Source organism: Sceloporus occidentalis, unplaced genomic scaffold, assembly GCF_023333645.1.
Source record: "Sceloporus occidentalis isolate IW3139 unplaced genomic scaffold, rSceOcc1.0.p SCAF_164, whole genome shotgun sequence".
Taxonomy (NCBI): domain Eukaryota; kingdom Metazoa; phylum Chordata; class Lepidosauria; order Squamata; family Phrynosomatidae; genus Sceloporus; species Sceloporus occidentalis.
In genome coordinates this window covers 200966-220405 of record NW_028317144.1, presented here as the reverse complement: position 1 = coordinate 220405, position 19440 = coordinate 200966, and the positions used below count along the sequence as shown (strand labels likewise).

At 39.8% G+C, this 19440-nt stretch overlaps 1 protein-coding gene across 4 annotated transcripts in view; it reads right to left on the bottom strand.

Annotated features, from left to right (window-relative positions):
• The window catches only part of LOC149279480 (diacylglycerol kinase eta-like), an 89241-nt gene that overhangs the window by 19960 nt on the left and 49841 nt on the right, over positions 1-19440 (bottom strand). For 2 of the 4 annotated variants that reach the window (XM_089501104.1, XM_089501106.1), the window contains exons 4-16: positions 13078-13182; positions 12289-12421; positions 10539-10645; positions 9900-10025; positions 8482-8584; positions 6730-6892; positions 5489-5597; positions 4216-4355; positions 3612-3696; positions 3120-3205; positions 1765-1864; positions 587-866; positions 32-163 (exon numbers count right to left, since the gene is read on the bottom strand). In XM_089501104.1, the coding sequence (XP_089357230.1) occupies positions 32-163; positions 587-866; positions 1765-1864; positions 3120-3205; positions 3612-3696; positions 4216-4355; positions 5489-5597; positions 6730-6892; positions 8482-8584; positions 9900-10025; positions 10539-10645; positions 12289-12421; positions 13078-13131 (1618 nt within the window). In that variant the 5' untranslated portion in view covers positions 13132-13182. Of the gene's footprint in view, positions 1-25; positions 164-586; positions 867-1764; positions 1865-3119; positions 3206-3611; positions 3697-4215; positions 4356-5488; positions 5598-6729; positions 6893-8481; positions 8585-9899; positions 10026-10538; positions 10646-12288; positions 12422-13077; positions 13183-19440 lie in introns of those variants that run through there. The other 2 variants (XM_089501105.1, XM_089501107.1) reach the window with 2 other exon arrangements.

Below are 19440 nucleotides of genomic sequence, written 5' to 3'. Positions count from 1 at the left end.
GCTATCCACAGCACTAACACATTACACTTACCAGTTAGAAGTTCTGACGACTCCTTGGTATCCTCATCCTTTTCCTCCTCTTTAGACTCTTCTAACTCCTTCCTATAATCCTCAGGAGACTGATTTGCTTGTTCTTCAGTATGGGCGTTCTGTTCATCTACAACTAAGAGAACATGGAGACGCCATTACTGCCAGGAACGTCTCCGTCAACAGTCACATTCTAATAAAACTAGAGTATGCAATTAATGTGATATGCTGAACGAAGACCTTACACTGTTCTCAAAGAAGAATATAAAAAACTGTAGACATTTCTCTTTAAATAATCTGCTTGGAATACATTGCAATGCATTTGTTACACTGAAAATAAAACTGCAATAAGGGGCCATAACCACAAACTGTTAAGTCCTATCTGTGTTAGTAGAAAGCCACAGCTTCTAAGAGTACATTCATTAGTTTATAATGTATTTTAAACATTTTAACAAATGATTGACCCTGTGGCTTTTTACAACAATGTATAAGCACATATGTTCATTTTACGTAACATATATTTTTAATCTATATTTAGTGGAAGAGAATGCACACCCACCTTTCTCGGCTTGCTCTATAATCTGCCGCACTGCTTTTTTTAAGCTGTTGGCTCGCAGCATGAGTTGTTCTCGGGGTTTAAAGAGTTTGGGGGTGGAAGACTTGGCTATGTTTTCTGCTAACTGCTCCTTACTCTCACACAAAGAATCTTCACTGGAAAATTCATCCTCAACTTCTTCCTCTACAATGGGGGGCGTAGAATGTGACAATAACGGGGTGGCCTGCGCTTCTGCGTGGAGTGTCTGAAGGAGCAGGTCCAATTTTTCATTTAACGTCGAGCACTAAGAAGGTAAAATGGTTATCAGTATTTGCCAAGCTCCAGAATGCAGAGGCCAGAGGGTCATTTTAAACATATCATCTAACTGGATCTAGATCACCAGGCATATATGAAAGACGTAAATGATTACTATTTATTGTTTTATATAGCACCATCACATTCGCTAGTGCTGTACAATGGGTAGGCAGGACGTAAGTAGTATATAACATAACAATTTGGAGGGCCCGCTCATAAAGCTTACAATCTAGAGATCTTACTCCACTAAAAAGGTATACCACACCCAATAGAACATTCAAAAGACAACTACTGCCTTGAAGTAATTGAAACCCTAGTTTGTTATTATAGAAGTTACATGTTAGTAGAAAAAAAGAAAAAAAAAAGTAAAGTTATCTGGCTACATGAATGGAGAACACTTAGTTTGGAATTACTGTATTTGCCCGAATATAGGCTGCACTCCCCCCCCCCCCCACTTTTCAGTCTTTAAAGTGGGGGTGCGGCCTATATTCGGGGTTTAGCACAGGAATGCACAATTCGTATCGCCTGGTGCTCGGGAACATGCTGTTCCGGGCACCGGGCAGGCAGCAGGGTTAGGATACAGATCCCCCGCAGCGCTGCAGGGGACCTGCATCCTACTCTCCGATACGCTGAGATAGCCTCCCCTGCCAGCACTTTCCACGGTAAGTGGTGTGGGCAGGGGCACAGGCAGGCTGTTTGTGGGCACTGATGGCACAGGCAGGCTGTTTGTGGGCAAAGACCAATTACTGAATGACTGCCGGAAGAAAAACAGAATGTGGAAGCTAAAGCAAGCTATATACTGTAAAATACAAGTTAATTGATAGTACTATGTGAAAATCATGTGGCCGAAAGCCTGCACCAATCATTATAATACTTCCAAAACTCACTTTTAAAGCCATGGCTTCTGCTTCTTCTGTGTTTTCCATTGGTTTCTCGTATGTCTTCCCAACCTTTGCAACAAAATCCTTTACAGTCTCACACAAAACCCTACAAACATAACATCTCACATAAATGAAAGGAAAACAATCAAAACAAACTACTCTGTGGTGTATTCATTAGACTGATAGGTTGTAGGAGCTGAAACTTACGAGTCTCTGGCATAAACTATGAATTATAAAAGGACCTTTTATAATGGATAGTTACGTTTGGCACGTTCAGCTCTCCTAAACACTCCTAACAAACTGTGATCACACCTGTAGATCGCAGCTTTCCAAAATATATTTGCCATAAAATAACAGCATGGTTATAAAACTCACATTGGATAAATGATCCATTCAAAATCCAAATCCCCTCTATCCAAACTTCCCATAGTATTTTATGTAAAAAGTTTACAATAATTTACACTATATGGACAAAAGTATTGGGACAGACCTCTTAATTATTGAATTCAGGTGTTTCAATCATACCTATTGCACAGGTGTATAAAATCAAGCACCTAGCCATGCAGTCTGCATTTACAAACATCTGTGTGTGTGTGGGGGGGGTCATTCTGAAGCGCTCAGTGACTTCATGCGTGGTACTGTGAAAGGATGCACCTTCTTCAGTTTGTGAAATTTCATTCCTGCTAGATATTCCACGGTCACAGTGTAAGAGGTATTATTGGAAAGTGGAAGAGTTTATGAACAGCAGAAACGCATCCATGAACGGGAAGACCACGTAATGTCACAGTGCAGGGTCACTGAGCGCTGAGGCGCATGGTGTGTAAAAGTCACCAATACTCTGCGGATTCCACAGCTGAAGAGTTCCAAAGTTCCACTGGCATTAATATCAGCACAAAAACTGTGCAACGGGAGCTTCGTGGAATGGGTTTCCATGGCTGAGCACTGCATGCAAGCCTTACATCACCAAGTACAATGCCAAGCGTCAGATCTAGTGGTGCTATGCTTCTTACTTTGTGTGAACAGTTTGGGGAAGTGGGGGAAGGTCCTTTTCTATTCCAGCACGACCGACCCCAGTGCACAAAGCAAAGTGCATTAGTGTCCCAATACTTTTGTCCACGGTGTGTATGTAAACACACAACATCTGGCTGTGTTTTTAAATCTAAATTTTCCTAACAAGTTCTTACAGAAGCTTAATTCCCATGATAAAAACATCTTCCACAAATATTACTGGGATCTATTTTTTGTTAGTTTGATGACAAAAACAATGGCCACTATTGATATAGATCAGTATTTCCCAGGATTAAGATGAAGCTATCAAAGCTGCAGTTGATAATGGTGTAGTAAGGCAAATAATAACTCACTTAGCTGAAGATATGACCACAGAATGCTTATCCGAATTTAGAATTTTTGCCAGATGAGTGGCCACTGAATCTTCATAAGCAGATATCTGAAACTTATAAAAAGAAAAAAGTAAGAACCAAAAGAAAAACAAATCTTTTAGTTTACATGATATTAAAGAGTACAAAGGAAACATTATATTAATAGTTGCGTGAGATAAAGTCTACAATTAGCGCTGTGGAATAAGATGGCACTCTATAAATCAATAAATAATAATAAAATTAAAAAATATTGGAACAGCAAGGGGCATGTGAAACTGCCATTGCAAAATCTTTTAGTACACAAAATTTTGTTAAGTCAATATACATTGGGCCAAGAGAAGATGGAGCTTTTAGTCAACATTGAGGAGTTTATTTTTAACACTTTATTGGGCCATCATAGAAAAAGATGTGATTTTATAAGCTCCTTGCTGGAGTCCCTGCATGGAACGTGTATATGAAGGAAAAGGAACCTACTTGACACTCCTCAGATTCCTCTTCTGAAGTTATTGGAATAGAAGGCTTTGAAGGCAACTTAAGCTCATATGACATAATGCTCCACCTGGAATATTAAACGTATGGAAACTGTCTTTTTGTGATTGGAATGAAAAACAGAGATAATCTTGTTCATACATAGACAACAAAAACATCACAAAGAACATCCACTCAGACACTGACAAATGATCAGCAAAGGGAATTTGAAACCACGGACTCAAAATCACTGGTTGGAAAACAAGCTCGATATCATTGTACGTTTACACGTCCATACGACAAACCGCATGAATAACGGTGTACAGATATCTGATCCATTATTATGAACAAGTGATCACACATCGACTTTGGGACACCAGTTTAACTAAAGACAGACTCTATAGGTACACGTCTACATTCAGTCTGTTTCTGTATGGCATTGACAAGGCTGGACAAATGAAAGTGGAACCAGAGAGGCATGCATCCCTAGAACACCAAAATAATGGTGCAGCATGCTCGGCAGCATGGTGTTGCTAGCCGGCTCCTAGGTGTACAGCCCCGGACACACAACACATCATGGTTTCCCCCGCACGTTGGCTATGGGTGTTACCTGTCAAGCATTTTGGTGCTGGCCCGTTCTAACTTTTCCAGAATCTGTGGCAGCTGTGTATCATCATCACAAGAACCTCCCCACCCAAGAACACGGGCCAAGTCATTTCCAGTACCTAGGGGAAGCACTCCAAGTTGACACTGGACCAAGAGAAAAGAAACCGTTTGATATAAGAAAATACATTAAGAAGCATGCAGACACGTAGGTTCCTCAAGCTTAAATTGAGTAGAGCCGTTTTTTATGTGTTTATAACCACATGAAAGCATTTGGGGGGAAAAAAAGGTGGTGCATTAAAAAATGGGAAAGGACAAATAATGTAACACTTCTAGTATAATATACACAATTTACCCCTTTTTCGAGCATTCGGAAAATGGGGTGCATAACAAATTTGTTTATGCCGCATGATCGGTCCATGAGAGTGATTGTGCAGTGTTAATCTCTTTGAGGTTGTTCGTTATCCTTAAGGGGCACTAATCAATCACAAACAAAATTAGATTTCTGTTCCGTAAGATGCATTCCATTTCAGCTTTATTGGTAATTGCATTAACATTAGTATGTATTCAGTGGTATGCAAAACAAACATCTTTAGCAGATCTGTCATTTTATTCTTTCCTCTGAAGATTTAATCAAACTTTTTTTTTTTTTTTTTAGTTTCTATGGCAACAGCCTACCACCAGTGCCTTCTTGTGTGACACAGAACAATTAAGCGATCTAATTATGGAACAGACACAATTTGACATTGTTAATACATTTCTGATAAGGGTTTGATTGTTTAACAGCACTAGAAATTGTGTTTCTGATAATTCATTTCAGGGACAGCACCTTTAAGTTATCAGGACTTATTGAAAGGATAATGCAGAGAAAGGAAAACGGATCTTGGGCTTGCACAGCATGTTAACTGTGTTAATGCAAACTACACACTGCGGGAGGCAGCCGACACTGAATTCTTAATTAAGCGTTTGTGTTAATTAAAACACACAGGCGCTCCTTAATGCCCATCAAAGTAACACATGGGGAAGCTTGATGGAATACATCAAATGCAAATAAGTATCTGATGAGCATTCTCGTTAGCAAGGATTTTGAGTCATCTATGAACCAGACTACAAGAACTCACCTTTACAGCGATAATTTTAAAATATGGGTACTATATTCACAAACAGATTTGGAAGGATGGACTAAAAAGAGGCAGCAGCAATAACTATTGCGGGGACTACAGGTATAAAAAATTAATAACTTGATATCGTATTTTTGGCACGTCACTTCAAACACATACCTGCTTATGCAAGCTGAGCTTATCTATTTCCGATAACACCCAACCGACACTTCCATCTCCTCCGCACACAAGAATTCGGAAATTGTCAAACTTCTGGAATAATCGTAAACTATGTGGAGAAGGATTAAAAAAAAAACATCGCTTTAAATCAGTAACAAAATGTAATCTTTGCTTTAAGGAAAGAAAAATACCTAAATAAACAAATCTAAAGACCAACTCTTCAGTGACATTTCATCTGCATTAAACAACTGAGAGGCAAAGGAATCACACAAGAACCCCATTCCTACAACAGCACTAGAAATGTATAAATCATTAAACATTCACACCGATTACCTTAATCTTGGGGAATGATAAAGATTAGGAGACAGGTAAATCTGTTATTTCAATACCAACATTTAATAAACTCAATTTACTTAGGTATATATATATATATATATATATATATCTTTACCTATCACACACAAATATGATATCTACCATCCTTAAAGCAATAAAATGTGCTGTAACAATCTGTCAAACAAAAGAAAAATTTAATAATCCAAAGGGGTAACTGCGCACCTCCAAAGAGTCCCTCTTTTACACAAAAATACCTCCTTCCTACCCTCATATCCTTTTCTATGAGAAACATAGAATTTGACGGAAGGTAAAAACCAGTCGGCACATCTAGTCTGCCCATTGTAACTTTAATAAATTAAAGGCTAGCTTTATGTCTATCCCATGCATGTTTACATTTGCTCTCTGTATCACCTCTACCACTACTAAAGGGTGGCTGTTCCATTTATCTACCACCATCTCTGTAAAGTAAAACTTCCTCACATACTGAAGGTTTGGCTGTAAAACAAAAATGCTAAACCACAGAAGTTACAGAATTATGAGAATTAAATATCTGCACTTAAGATATATATACCAAGGAGAGTCTGTTGGTGTCTACAATTAAGGCTTACCTTTTAATATAACCAAACTTAAAGGAAAAGAAACACACCAAGAAGCTAATTTATATATAAATAGTTAATTGGCTGTAAAACATCAAGGGTCTCACAATAATACAATAATGTGTGTATAGAAAGCCAAAAATGTATTTATAAATTAAGTTGCATTCATAAAAAGCGTTCTTATTTTAAATACACTACTCAATTTCAAAGTCACATAAAAAGTCTTGGAAGAGCAATATACGGCATGCCTCTAACCAAATAACTCCACACTCATCAAGTTTTGGGAAAAGTATAATTGTCATTTCTTACCCTAAATGAGGACCTCCATTCATCAAGTCAAACACCTGAGCAGGATTGAGCAACTGTTTGAAGCGCCGGAGAAACTTTACACCCTGATTGTCTCCACTTTTTGAATTGACAAAGACTAGGAGCGGACTGGCACAGGAGGGAGGGCAGGTTGCCTTCCAGAACCCTAGCGGATCAACAAAAGAACAATGATCAACTACTAAACAAATTATTTTTATTATTATTATTTACGCGTTCACTCCAGGTGAACATACAAAAGTGAACAAATAAATAGTTTGTAACCCCTAATCCCGGGTATAAGGTCAAAAATTATTTAACGGTTGCGAATTAAAAAATAACAGAAAGTAGCCAGCTATATTACAGAATTATTGGGAAAAATGTGTAAGAATTATTGTTTCTTGACACATTACCCTCAGCTTTTTGGAGAAATACCTTAACATACACATTAGCTTTCGTACGCGGTGTCAGCATACAGAAAAATAGCCGGTGGCTGAATGTAACATGTTAGGAAGTGGCAGGCGGTTGGTTTCACCGCTAAGGACATGTACGTGATTTCATACATCTCAAGACATGAGGATTTCAGCACTTTCTTGGAGTGACGGTTCATCAAGTAAGTTTGCGATAGGTTGAAGGTGGACTTTGATGCGAGTGAGGTGTTGTGGATGCAGTCAGTGAGAAGAAAGTTGAACCAGTCATCAGAATTTAAGATGTCTTCTTAAGACTTCAAACATTGTGTTTCTCACCCTCAATCCCTCTGACACTGTTCGCTTCACGGATGGCCCTCTTTTTTAGGCGCTCAGACAGTTTGCTGGGTATGAGTGCATCACAGCGTTCTGCTCATATGAAGGCCATAATACCAATAAAACCCCACCCCAAGCCTTCAAACCCCCACTTCCAATCACTTCAAACAGCGATGTCCCACTTAGGCCATTTTATTTAACCCCTTAATGACAAAGCCCGTACATGTACAGGCTCAAAATGCATTGTTTTCAATGGGTTTAGGACTGCCCATTGTCCTTAAGGGGTTAAAAGGGAAAAAAGAAGACCAGCGCCTATAGATAAAAAAAGGAAAACCCGTAGGATTAGATGGTATCCCGAGATCTAATCCTGACACCAGTTAGCGAGAAAATAAAAGCCTTCAGCTGAGAACTTGACACGTTTAGAACTCCCAGTTTCCCTTAAACTACACTGTTTTTTTATATAACAATGGGAATACTGAATATTTTATTGTGTGCTACTTTCACGCCTCCACTATACTGACCTAATTTTGGAAGATGGCATAGAGTATAATTAGCACGGTAAGAAACCGGGGACAGAAGAACCGGGAGAAGAATCATGGGCATCCTATTTTGTGCCACTAGGGGATACCAAAGTATAACAATACACAATTATCTGTAAAAAGCTCAAGACATGTACATCAATAATAAGCAACAGAAACTTAAAAATACTTTCTAAGTTAATTCAAATTTGTGCGGGGATCATATATACAGCACAGGAGTAATTGCCTGCTATAATCTCAGAGAACTTTCAATTTTTAATGTGATAAAAGCTTAAAAGAGAAAGATTTATTTTCTTGGCTCGAGAAAATACATTTGAGACTGGAATTAGCAGCCGCCACAAAGACTGCGATGTACTTCTGGATGAATCCGTAATGAACCATGGAAACTAAAACAAATAAGCCTCCGACTCAAATAGCCAAGACTTCTGATGCGGTTGGTTATCAGACTCGAAGACACATTTTTTCCAGAGACATACCGTCAGAGTCTATGCTGTTGAGCGCGGTTGGAGGTATGATAGAAACTTTGCACTGACCAAGGGGACACTTTCGAGGGTAGAGTTCCTTGCATGCAGTGTGTACCTGTCAATACAGTATGCAGACATTAGCAACAGAAGGCATCAATCTGAAATGGTACTTAAAATTCTTATAATTACTTATAATTTTTTTTTGCAGGGAGCTAGTGGATGTCGCCGACGCTGTAGACTTTATATTAAAGGACAAATTCAGAACCATTTGAAGTTAAGTATTACAGCACCGCGTTTCCAAGGAAACTAAATACATAGCCCACCTTAACGCATAGATGTACCGGCATAGAATGGGGGGGCATGGTATTCATACGAGCTGCACAGAGTTTCATAATCCTGGGATCATGCCAACTACGGAGTGATGTAAATTGATGGACCAATGACTTGTGTAACATAATCTAATGAAATTATGGGAATTTAAGTCTTCCTACTGGGAAGAAGGTTCTTGCTTTAGTTACAAGTGTGTGAGGGAATTTAAACATGCATGAAATAGGCATAAACCTATTGCGAACAAAGCAAGTTTTGTTTTTGCAATTTTGCTTAGGTTTTTTCTATACTGTAGGTGCCACAGCTGAACAATGACCAAAATTTATGTTCCGCAACATCTCCCGATTAGGCATACCCCATATAGGTTTAAGAGGGCGACATACACCCTTTGCATTTTACCCTATATTAGTTAGTTTTTTCAACACATTCGGCTTAAGGGATTTGGAGGTAGTGATTTTTAAAATATTCTTTTCACTTGTAGTGTCAAGGACCCAGTGCGGTATGGTTTCAAGATCCCTTTGGGGTCCTCTCCTACATTTTTGGAAGTGGGATAAACTTTGTTTCCCCCACTCCTCCTCCTGATATGTCTGTGTCCATCAGCTGTCATCAACAAGCAGGGCCCCATAGCTCTGCATTGCTGATCACAATATGTACGATCAGCCAGCAGGAGGAGCAATCTGAGATACCTGCAGTGTCAGCACCGACACCTCCCGGAAGGGAATTCCCGATCCTGTCCTAAGGGGTGCGAACAGTTTAAGGAAAAATGGGCAGCCTGCCTACTTACCAGTCGTCAACTTATATGTTTCCATGTTTACATATTGCAATCTACATTCCAAGTAGTCAATGTGAATCCATATATTGGTATAAAAAGAACATTTTATGTGGATGTGCATGGTCTCCAGTTGTCCATATAAAGCTCTGTCTATTTCTAATCTTATGCTCCTGCTATTTGCCCAAGTCTATGCAATTATGAATTGTATGATGCAAAACCACTACAATGGTGCAGTAAAAACCACTGCAAGTTGGGGACAATGACTGATCCACTATTTACAAGAATGCAACGTCATTATTGGGTTGTATGAATATACTAGAAAGCAGCTCACCATAGCTTTACACCAAAGGCACCGCCAGTCCTGCAGGCGTAACACACTGCCACATGTTTTGTCACAAACCGCACACTTGGCACTAACTGGCAGGTTCCCTTCTAACCACTGGTGGGGCATTGCTATCTGAAAGATGAAGAATGACACAAACATTAAATATGTCTAGTAAACCAAAATCAAGACATCATATGCCTCACAATGCTTTTATATGCAGTTCACATAAAATACTGATCAACTCCTAGCGCGTGTCACTTTGGCCAAGAAAAGTGCAGCTAAACTCAATCAGATAAATGGGATTATTTATCACCCAGTGCTGCTTGAAAACCGGGGTATGCACGTGAAACAAAAAGGGCTTTTCTGTGAAGCCTATCCTGACTAAACACACCATTTTATTAGGGTGTAATGACAATAGTCATTCCCATCCCATACACATATGAATCTTAAAATCTACGTCTCAGCCATTAATATGTATGGTCTGCTGATCTCGAGGTGATCCAGACATGCAAACGAGTGCTCCCAAACAAAACATGCAAGACTAGCAATAGGAACGCCTAATAACAATTAGCACTTGTCTCAGGACTTGAACGTGTACTCCCAAGGGGTAAGAACGAGAAAATAGCAGAATATAATTGTACTCACACCATCCTCATCCTCAATGATGTCTTTACCGATGGAGGCGAGCGTCGTCCACTTGCAGTTGTTTGTTGCTCTAACAGCACACCTTTTATGTGCTTTAAACTTACAGACTGGAAGGAAAGAAATAAGATGCCATTTCAGTACATGTGAGATCATTGACAAGATCCTCAACATCTGTTCACACTTTTACAAATATAGCTCAACTGACGCAGGGGGAGAAAAAGCAGTTATCAAACATTTTTAACACTGGGCTTCTCTTAAAGTAATGCATTAATATTAGTAGTTATATGGTGATACACACACATGTACAGATAAGTCTAATAAATAATAAACAAAGGATTCTTCTGCAAAATGAAGTCTGAAATCCAGCAAGGAAACATCATGAACTTAATGCCTTCCATGTCCATTACTTGCCTATTCCCTCCAACATTTCAGGTGTCCAAATTGGGACACCTGTATTGAGTGTGGCAAGTGGCAGTGCCATTAGCCAGTCAGGGGCGATTAGATGACCTCCCTAACCAGCCGATGAAAACCCTGGGAACATGGGGACTATGCCCCAAAAGAAAACAGGACAATTGGGAAGTGCATTATATGGACAAAAGTATTGGGACACCTGACCATTACAGAAACAGGGACTTTAATGACATCACATTCTAAATAAATAGACAATCTGAGGTTGGTCCCCCTTTGCAGCTATAACAGCCTCCACTCTTCTGGAAAGAGGCATGTCCAAATACTTTTGTCCATATAGTGTATGCCAATAAATAATCACATGCCTATTTTACATATAAAACTCCCTTTACCTACACATCTAGATTAAACATTTTCTCAGTAAAAGCAGGATAATAAATGGCTCAGGTTCTTGAGGTAGCAGCGACTATTGATTGCAGTATCTGTCTGCAGAACGCTCCCAAATCAGGGCTGGTAATTCTTGCACTCAGAGATAATGGTCTTGGAGCAGCTTAAATTTTGACAGTCGGGAGGTAGAAGCGTGATCTTATCTCTCATACCGGTGTTACGGGCATGTTTTACTTTTTTCCCCACTTTGGTGCACCATGCAAGGTGTTCTGCATACATACAGTTGTTGCTTTGTGTTACCATTTGTCTCATCTTACAAACCAAGAACGATGAGTGATTCATAAAAAAAACATTACCTATCTGGACAATGCTTCAAAAAAAATAAATAAATAAAAAAATAAGTTGAATCACTGAGAAAACTGGCAGCGAAATGTGTAACATTGCCAAAACGCTACCAATTTTTCCTTTCAGAAAGTCCCTGTGAAGGTTTTTCTAAACTAAGACACCAAGGACATGAAATCAATGCATTTCAGTTACCCCCCCCTTATGCCAGCTTTCAGGGACTAGCCAAGGGTGACCACTGACCCGGTAAAAAACGCATTACAGTTACCCTAAAAACATATATATACGCAATCCATCTCATATCCTTTCCACCTCAATAAAAACACAAAAAGAAAAGGGAACGATGTAATCCTAAAAGGAATAAATGGAAGACACCAATGATTTATGATAACTGTAAATGAATGGCTATAAAAAAAGAAAAATTATTTTATAGTTGCTGCCTATCCTACACTTTTACTGAACCAACTTTGGTTGGCATGGGTGGTGATTTACATCAGTTGTAACTTTTTAAAACGAAGATACCCGCACTGTTTGACACATGGAGACCAATGACGTAATCCCGTACGCAGAGCGTGCTAGGAGTGCAACACGGAAAGGCATACACGGAACATACCTTCACAGGACAGGCCGTGGGAGGTGACCCCGGACAGGCTCTCTCTGCACACGTTACAGAAGGTAGGCCGCGCGTGGGAGCAGGCGTACCAGTTATGCATCCCTGAGAAATGTTCCACATTAAACTGTGCCGTCTAGCAAGGGAGAAGTTGAGACAAAATTTGGCAGTAAAGCTAGAACTAAAATACATTTCATGTAATTATATAAAAGCTAAAAGTATGCTGCATGGGAAAGCTTAAAATGTTACATTTGTTCCATTAATAAAATGCGCTGCAAGAATGTAAGAAAGGCATCCTATTATATATACACACATACATATATATATACATATATATATCCATCTATCTAGCCACAGTAGGAACTCCTTTTTATAGCCATGCTGATGAACACACAGAATAAAACCGCGTTCATGTACGAGTTGTTCCAATATGAAAAGAAACATTTCAGGTGCATGGGTTCGGATGCATAGGGTATGAATCAATCATCCAACCCGTGGCACAGGCAATAAGGAAAAGACCAAACCGCCCCACCCAGGGCTATTAGTATTCCTGGTCCCATTTACCATGCAGTAATAAGATGCTACAAAATATTGTTTTAGAAGCAAGTTAATTAGTTGTTGTGACAGAGCCGACATCGTTAGAAGCGGCACACAAGACGTACATGCTTAGCATCAGAGCACAAAGGGTTCCCCGCTATCCGAAAGTTACTTGTGGCGATATGTGCGTGTGCTCTTTTAAACTGGAGAGAATGTATTATTTTCCGGTTCTTGACATAGAAAATGTTTGCCTACCTCATAATGCTCCCTGGATTGCACGGACTTCAGCGAGCTGATCCAATCCTCCATCTCCTTCCTGTTCTCGGCACACAGTATGAGTCTTCGAAAAGGAGTGATTATCTAGGGAAAAACGACAGTGGATCAAATAAAACCCCCCGGCTTCTCCAAGAACAAGCAGTCGGAAGTGTTGGGGAGAGACGGTGAGAGCCCCGCGGTTATTCAGAGAGCGTGCTTCATTTACTGTGATGTGAAGCACTCCGAAGCTGTGGAATCATTTAAGCTCCGCATATTGCCTCGATGAGAAATGGGGGGGGGAGCGTGAGAGAAAAAAAAAAAGTATACTTTCATCTCCTTGTAAACCACCACAAGATTTAGCCTGATCCCAGCAGAGCCATTTAAAGATTCTGTTACAGGAAAACAACAAGAGACCCTTTTCTAATCCAACTCTGGAGACTTGTGATGGAGAACTTATGCGATTACTCCTCTGTCTCTGTGGTCAGACAGGCAATTGGCAAACACAGCGAGGCATCAGGAGCGTTCGATTTCAGCAGAGTGCAACGATGTTTGGGAATCATTGTGGCACCGAGCGCTTCGCGAAGAATTGCTCTAACCGTCAAAGCCAACATTACGTAAAATTGCATTGTAAATGCAGATAGGGAATGGTCCAGATTCATGCTAGCACGGCTTTTTATAGCTCCTGTTAATTGAATTACGGAGAAACATACATTGCACACACGGGGTGTATCTGAAATGCCTCGAAGCTTCTCATACCGGTGAATTGCCAGCATATATATCCCCAAAACGGAGGGCTGGGTCACATCTCCTATACAGTCTGCGGACTAAGGGTGCGCATCTCAACTGGGTATTACTTGCTGTGGATACGCATTCAGTTACTTTTGTTCACGACACGATGCAGACAAAAACATTTTTGCATCAGATCAGATGCATTGCTGCCAGGTGGTTCCCTCACACCTCTCAACCTGCTGCCCCTCTTGCCCCATGGACTTACGGCCCTGGTCGGAATCACTTCATTTTACAAAAAAGAGTTCACCGGTAAAGCAAAAAAGACATTCAAATAGCGATAGTGAGAGGGATAACACACTTATAAAGAGAAGACGAAAGCAGAGAAAAAAAAGATAGGGAGCAACTGTCCTGTGGGACTCGTTGGGGCCTGTTCACTAAATGGAGTGTTAAGTTTCATCTCCTTAACCTCACAGCGTCTGCTGTGAGAAGATCCTGGCTGGCCCTTTATAATGTATAGTAAATTCAGTGGGATTTCTCCGGAGACTTCTCACCCTTTGAATTAAGCACTATACAGGCATGCCCGGCCGCTTTTGCCAGGTTTTGTAATTCATAATGAATAGTTAAGCGGGGGAATTGGCGCCTGCTTTTTTTTTTTTTGCTTTCACCATTTCAAATAGGTTGTCGGAAGCATTAACACCCAACACCCTTTTTGTGGTTTTCAAGCATTTCTCTTGGACTACCAGGATTAGTCATCATATAATTTCTGTATTGTGCACCAAAAACATCATTTGAATGGGCTTGCTCTCTAAATCAGAAAGTTGCCGTTTCTTAAAAAGGTGGTCCTCAATATTTCTCTGACGCGTATTACTCTACTCCTAGTACACCTTTCCACCGATATTTTTTCTCATTAACAGTACTACTTTGTAAACCTCACATTTAAAATGGTGAAATAGCACACAATAACCTCAAAATTAGCAGATAATACATTTAATTTAACATCATAGAATGAAGCATTTCTCCATAGAACTGTCATGTCTACAGACCGTGAAAAGCATCTAAAATTTCACTTAAAGAAGGAAAAGGATGTGTTTTAAAACGTAATGAAATGTCACAGATGAACACATTTCTTGATTGCGTCCCCAGATATAATCCAACTACACGATATATTGCAACCTAATAAACCAGCGATAAGTGCTTAACGTTCTCACTTTATTGGTGATTATTTTTTTTATGCATGAAACATGGACATTCCCCTGTATTATCATTCCCCGGATTCCCTCTGCAACAATAAATTATTTCACCATCTCCAATATATATAGGGGATCCTTTTTGGATAAGAAGGTAGTGCTATTAAAAGCTGCTAATTGCATACTTCAATTCTACTGTACTGAACTGCATTTAACTTCTCAGTGTCAAAGTAACAAAGGGTAAGCCATTGCTCAAGGTAGTAATTGGACCCATCTAGTCTCTCCTCCTTGATTAGCTGGACCAAGTCATCCACTGCACTATGTACGGGTTCTAGGGTGCTTTTACTACTACTACTGTTTGGCCATAACACTTCACCGAGCTGACAATGCGTGGGAGAGATCCGACAACAAAAATGAGCTGAGCAAGAAAAAAAAAAAAAAAACACAAAACCCCCACCTTCTGCTAAGAAACTAACCGGGATCTCTGTGAAACACTTTGCCCTCTAAGTCTGTTTTGTATATTAAGAATAATTACACTTAGGGTAAAGGAACATGGATTGGAACAACCATCACAACAAACCAACTTAAAAGGGACGTAAATCGACACCACACCATAGAGTAAATGTACTAACAAATGAACACATATCTCCAAAGTGTCCTTGTTTAAGAGGGAATGTCCCTTTTTGGGACCTTAATCCCACTGCCCCTCTTTCATTCACGGATGTGCACGTATTTGGCCATATAGATGCACATTACTCCAACAATTTGCTGGAGATCAAGGAGGCGGAGATCGATGTGACAACACAAATTACATTCACAGTCTAAGATATCACAATATTTTGAGCCTTTGGCTAGAAATGGTGGAGACCATCTACCCAATACCTAAACACAAACATCACTTATGCGTTGGGTGGGTGGTGCTTCGCCTGACTGACACGCCTACACATCTGCCCCGGAGAGTTTATGCAGGTGTTGTGGAACGCTGACATGCATATACAGTTCCATACACACATTAGTCTTCATTGGTGTTATTTGTATATATGGCAAAGGACTGGTATAGAGACTTCCATTTGTATATTCAGCTATAGCAAGAAAATCTAGTAATCTCAACAAAATTCTGATTATTTTTACCTATAGTTACTAAGAAAAGGTCTACTAAATTCCCCTTTGTATGTATTAACTTTTTTAGTGTGTCCATAGGATGTCATGTACAGGCAGCCCCATCCTTTAATTTATGTTATTTTATATTGTGTGTATTTATGCGAAGTAACAGTGTGTGATGGGGGTGCACTCATTATAGTGGTTAAAAGTAGCACATATAAATCCTTTGTTTCCAGGATTATAGTCTTTGTAGGCTGACCACAAAAGAGAAAAAGCTATTTCACAACAAAGTGCCGAAATGGAAATCTTTCTGTAATCAATGCGCTCAGAGATGTAAAAGGCAAGAAGCTCATTAGATTCATAACAGGAAGCATATCTATGGAAAGTTAATTGAGATACACAGAAATGTGGGTGGCAGAAGGGCAATAGGAGCCGGCTGGAAAGCTCCCGTTATTAGCTGCTAAAGCTATTAGTAGCCAAACAGCATTATTCAAATCCCTCTAAATTTAACTTCATTTTAGGGCTCATCACTTTATTTTAGAAGCTTTATGGTCACCGGCTCCCCAAGTTTGTTCATTGCTGGACACATGGTAAATATAAATGTAACGAAAAAAAAAAACAAAAAAAACATTCAGAGCCACTGGAGCAACTGCACAAACCCACAAATTTAAAAAAGGAGAGGGTAGAAGAAATAAAACAGGTTATTCGTAGGTTGAGCAGATTTGAGTCCAGACGGGTCAAGGTTTGCCAACCCACCCAAATAACTGCTAGTGGAGTGATAAGATAAGCACATCAAGATTCTAAGAAAACATTGAAACTTTCAAAAACATTTTATTTTTTGCTACTATGGCACAAATCAGCGACATTAAAAAAAAAGAAAAGCAAACAGTGTGACTACAGACCTAAAGCAAGCAACAACAGAAGCAAAATGCGATGAAAAAATTACCCCCGTCAGCTCTGGGACTTCAAGCATTAGGGTTGTTCTCTATCGGCTGTAAGAGCGTAATATTTGTAACAGTAGCTAGAAGCTCCTTTAATTCATTGGCCAGTAGTCGGTAAGTACGCACAGCGAGCAAATGACACAAACACAGGGCATGAGCTTACAAATGGTGAGCAACACTCCGACATTAATAAAGCTTTCATCAGGGCCTTTTCATGTCTTTGCCCAAGCTCTATAAGAGGCTAAACAATAAATACTTAATGCGAACGGAAAGAGCCCTCATTAGCTTTTGGCTAAATGGATGCTTTATTACTTCAATCTTCCTTTTTCCAGAATAGTCCATCTACAAAAGCACAGATGAGCCGATAACATACAATTTAATTCTAGTTTCCCTAATGACCACGCAGACTCTGCTAATTTGACCAGCGCTAAGGAGACGTGCCTGTGTGTTTGGGTAACACGCTGACATCATTGAAAGGATTCCCTGTGCTGGACTACCGCCAAAACATAATGTATACCGATAGGCAGCTATCCGAACGACATGTGCAACGGCACAGCCTCCTGCAAGTTAACCCTCTGACAGCAAGGAGGTGTGCACCACCTTATAAAACATTACGTCAAGCCCTGTTCACTTTCACGTTATTCATTTAACAGAAACACTTTATGTTAACAATAAAAAGGTCGGTGAAAGATGCATGAAAGAGTTTCCAGGTCGACTCCCAGAGCTCCATGTGTTGGCATAGTTCTATCATAGTGGAAATAGGTTTGGAAGAAGTCATTTTCACTGAAAATGGACCACTCAAAAGCAGCACATTGGCGGGCCTGATCACCCAAGAGAGTTATCTTGCCCCCAATGTCACAGCAGGGGAACTATCCCCTCTCAACGGGCAGCTCTAGGTGGCCCAGGCCAGAACACATGTTCCCCATCACTTTAATAAAAAGCTTGATTTTCATTCTATTTTCTAAAAGCTTTGATACTTTAAAAGGTAGGCACTTGAATTTGGTTTTTGGTAGCCTCACTCTTTATGCCATGACCACTTAGTTTGCAATTCATTGAACACCACGCGATCCAGTGACGTTCCATTATAGAACATCTTTCCTCGCAGCCTGAACCCATTTCCAGGCTTACCACAGGGAACAGAATTACAAATTATTTCACTTTCATTAATCAACATGAAAATACAAATCATAGTTATGTATTCTGTTTGGAGCTGGAAAGAACAGAAGGGAATTATTTTGTTTCATATATTTCATAAATCGCAGCTACAATCAATTAGATATGGCAGATGATCTGATTGTTCGTTTGCTGGATATGCTTCAAGCATATTTATTATTACCTTAGGATTTTAACCACTGAGAATGGGATTTAAATAAAAATACAAATAGCACTCATGTATAAGATTAGATTATTTTGTAATATTGAAAATATGTTTGGGCTATGGCTATGGAGAAGACATTGTAAAATGTGAAATACATAATTCATTCTACATAACACACCTAGAGTGTGATTTGCATTAACAGCTTAAAGGGACACATCCTATCCTACAATCGTATAATTCAATAGAAACACATGCAATCAGACTTTCTCTGAAAACCAAATCTTTTTCACCCAGCAGTACCAAGTATAAGCTTTGATTTAAGGGTTTAAGATGAAGCAGTAGATGGTATGCTACCCGTTTTACCATAAGAGCAACCAAGCTCTCTGTTGTCTGCGGTAAGTAATGAGAGGCTACCCAGAAAACCCTCCATAGCATGTGCTAACCATGCAATCTCTCCCAAAGAGACAGAACACAAGGATATGACATCATATTCTGGCTCCCAACAGAGAGGACAGCCGAGCTGAGGGCTGGGGACAGTTGGGGCGCTATCCTGTTTTGGCACTACGATGTCCCCAGCCTGAATACCACCAGTGGGTAGAAGCACCTTACTTAGGGTGAGGGCTTCACAAATAAAAGGAGCTGCCATTTTGCTTAGATTTGCATCAGATAACACTCCCATCTTGTAGTGGTGTTTCATATTGCTATCTAAGAAAGGTGTAAAATAAATGTAACTCCTGGACTTGCCTGTCCGGCTCCAAAGAAATCTGTCCAGCCCTGCTATATGGCCAACCATGTGAGGTTTCTAAGCAAGAACATTTTCTCCTACACAAGGAGAAAGAAAACTCTAACATAAGCAAGTCATGCATATCAGGGTCTATTTCACCGTGAGTACAGTTTCAGGGACTACACTCTTGAAAGACAAAAATGTGGCAAACATTTATGAAGAGCAGAAAGGCTGACACGCCATTTAAATCTCAACGCAATAAGATTTCATTGTCAGTGGCAACGTAACTCTGCCAGTGACCGTGGTGTCTTAAAAAGAGGACTCAGACAGGATACATTGCCCAGCCAACTCAAAACTTATTGT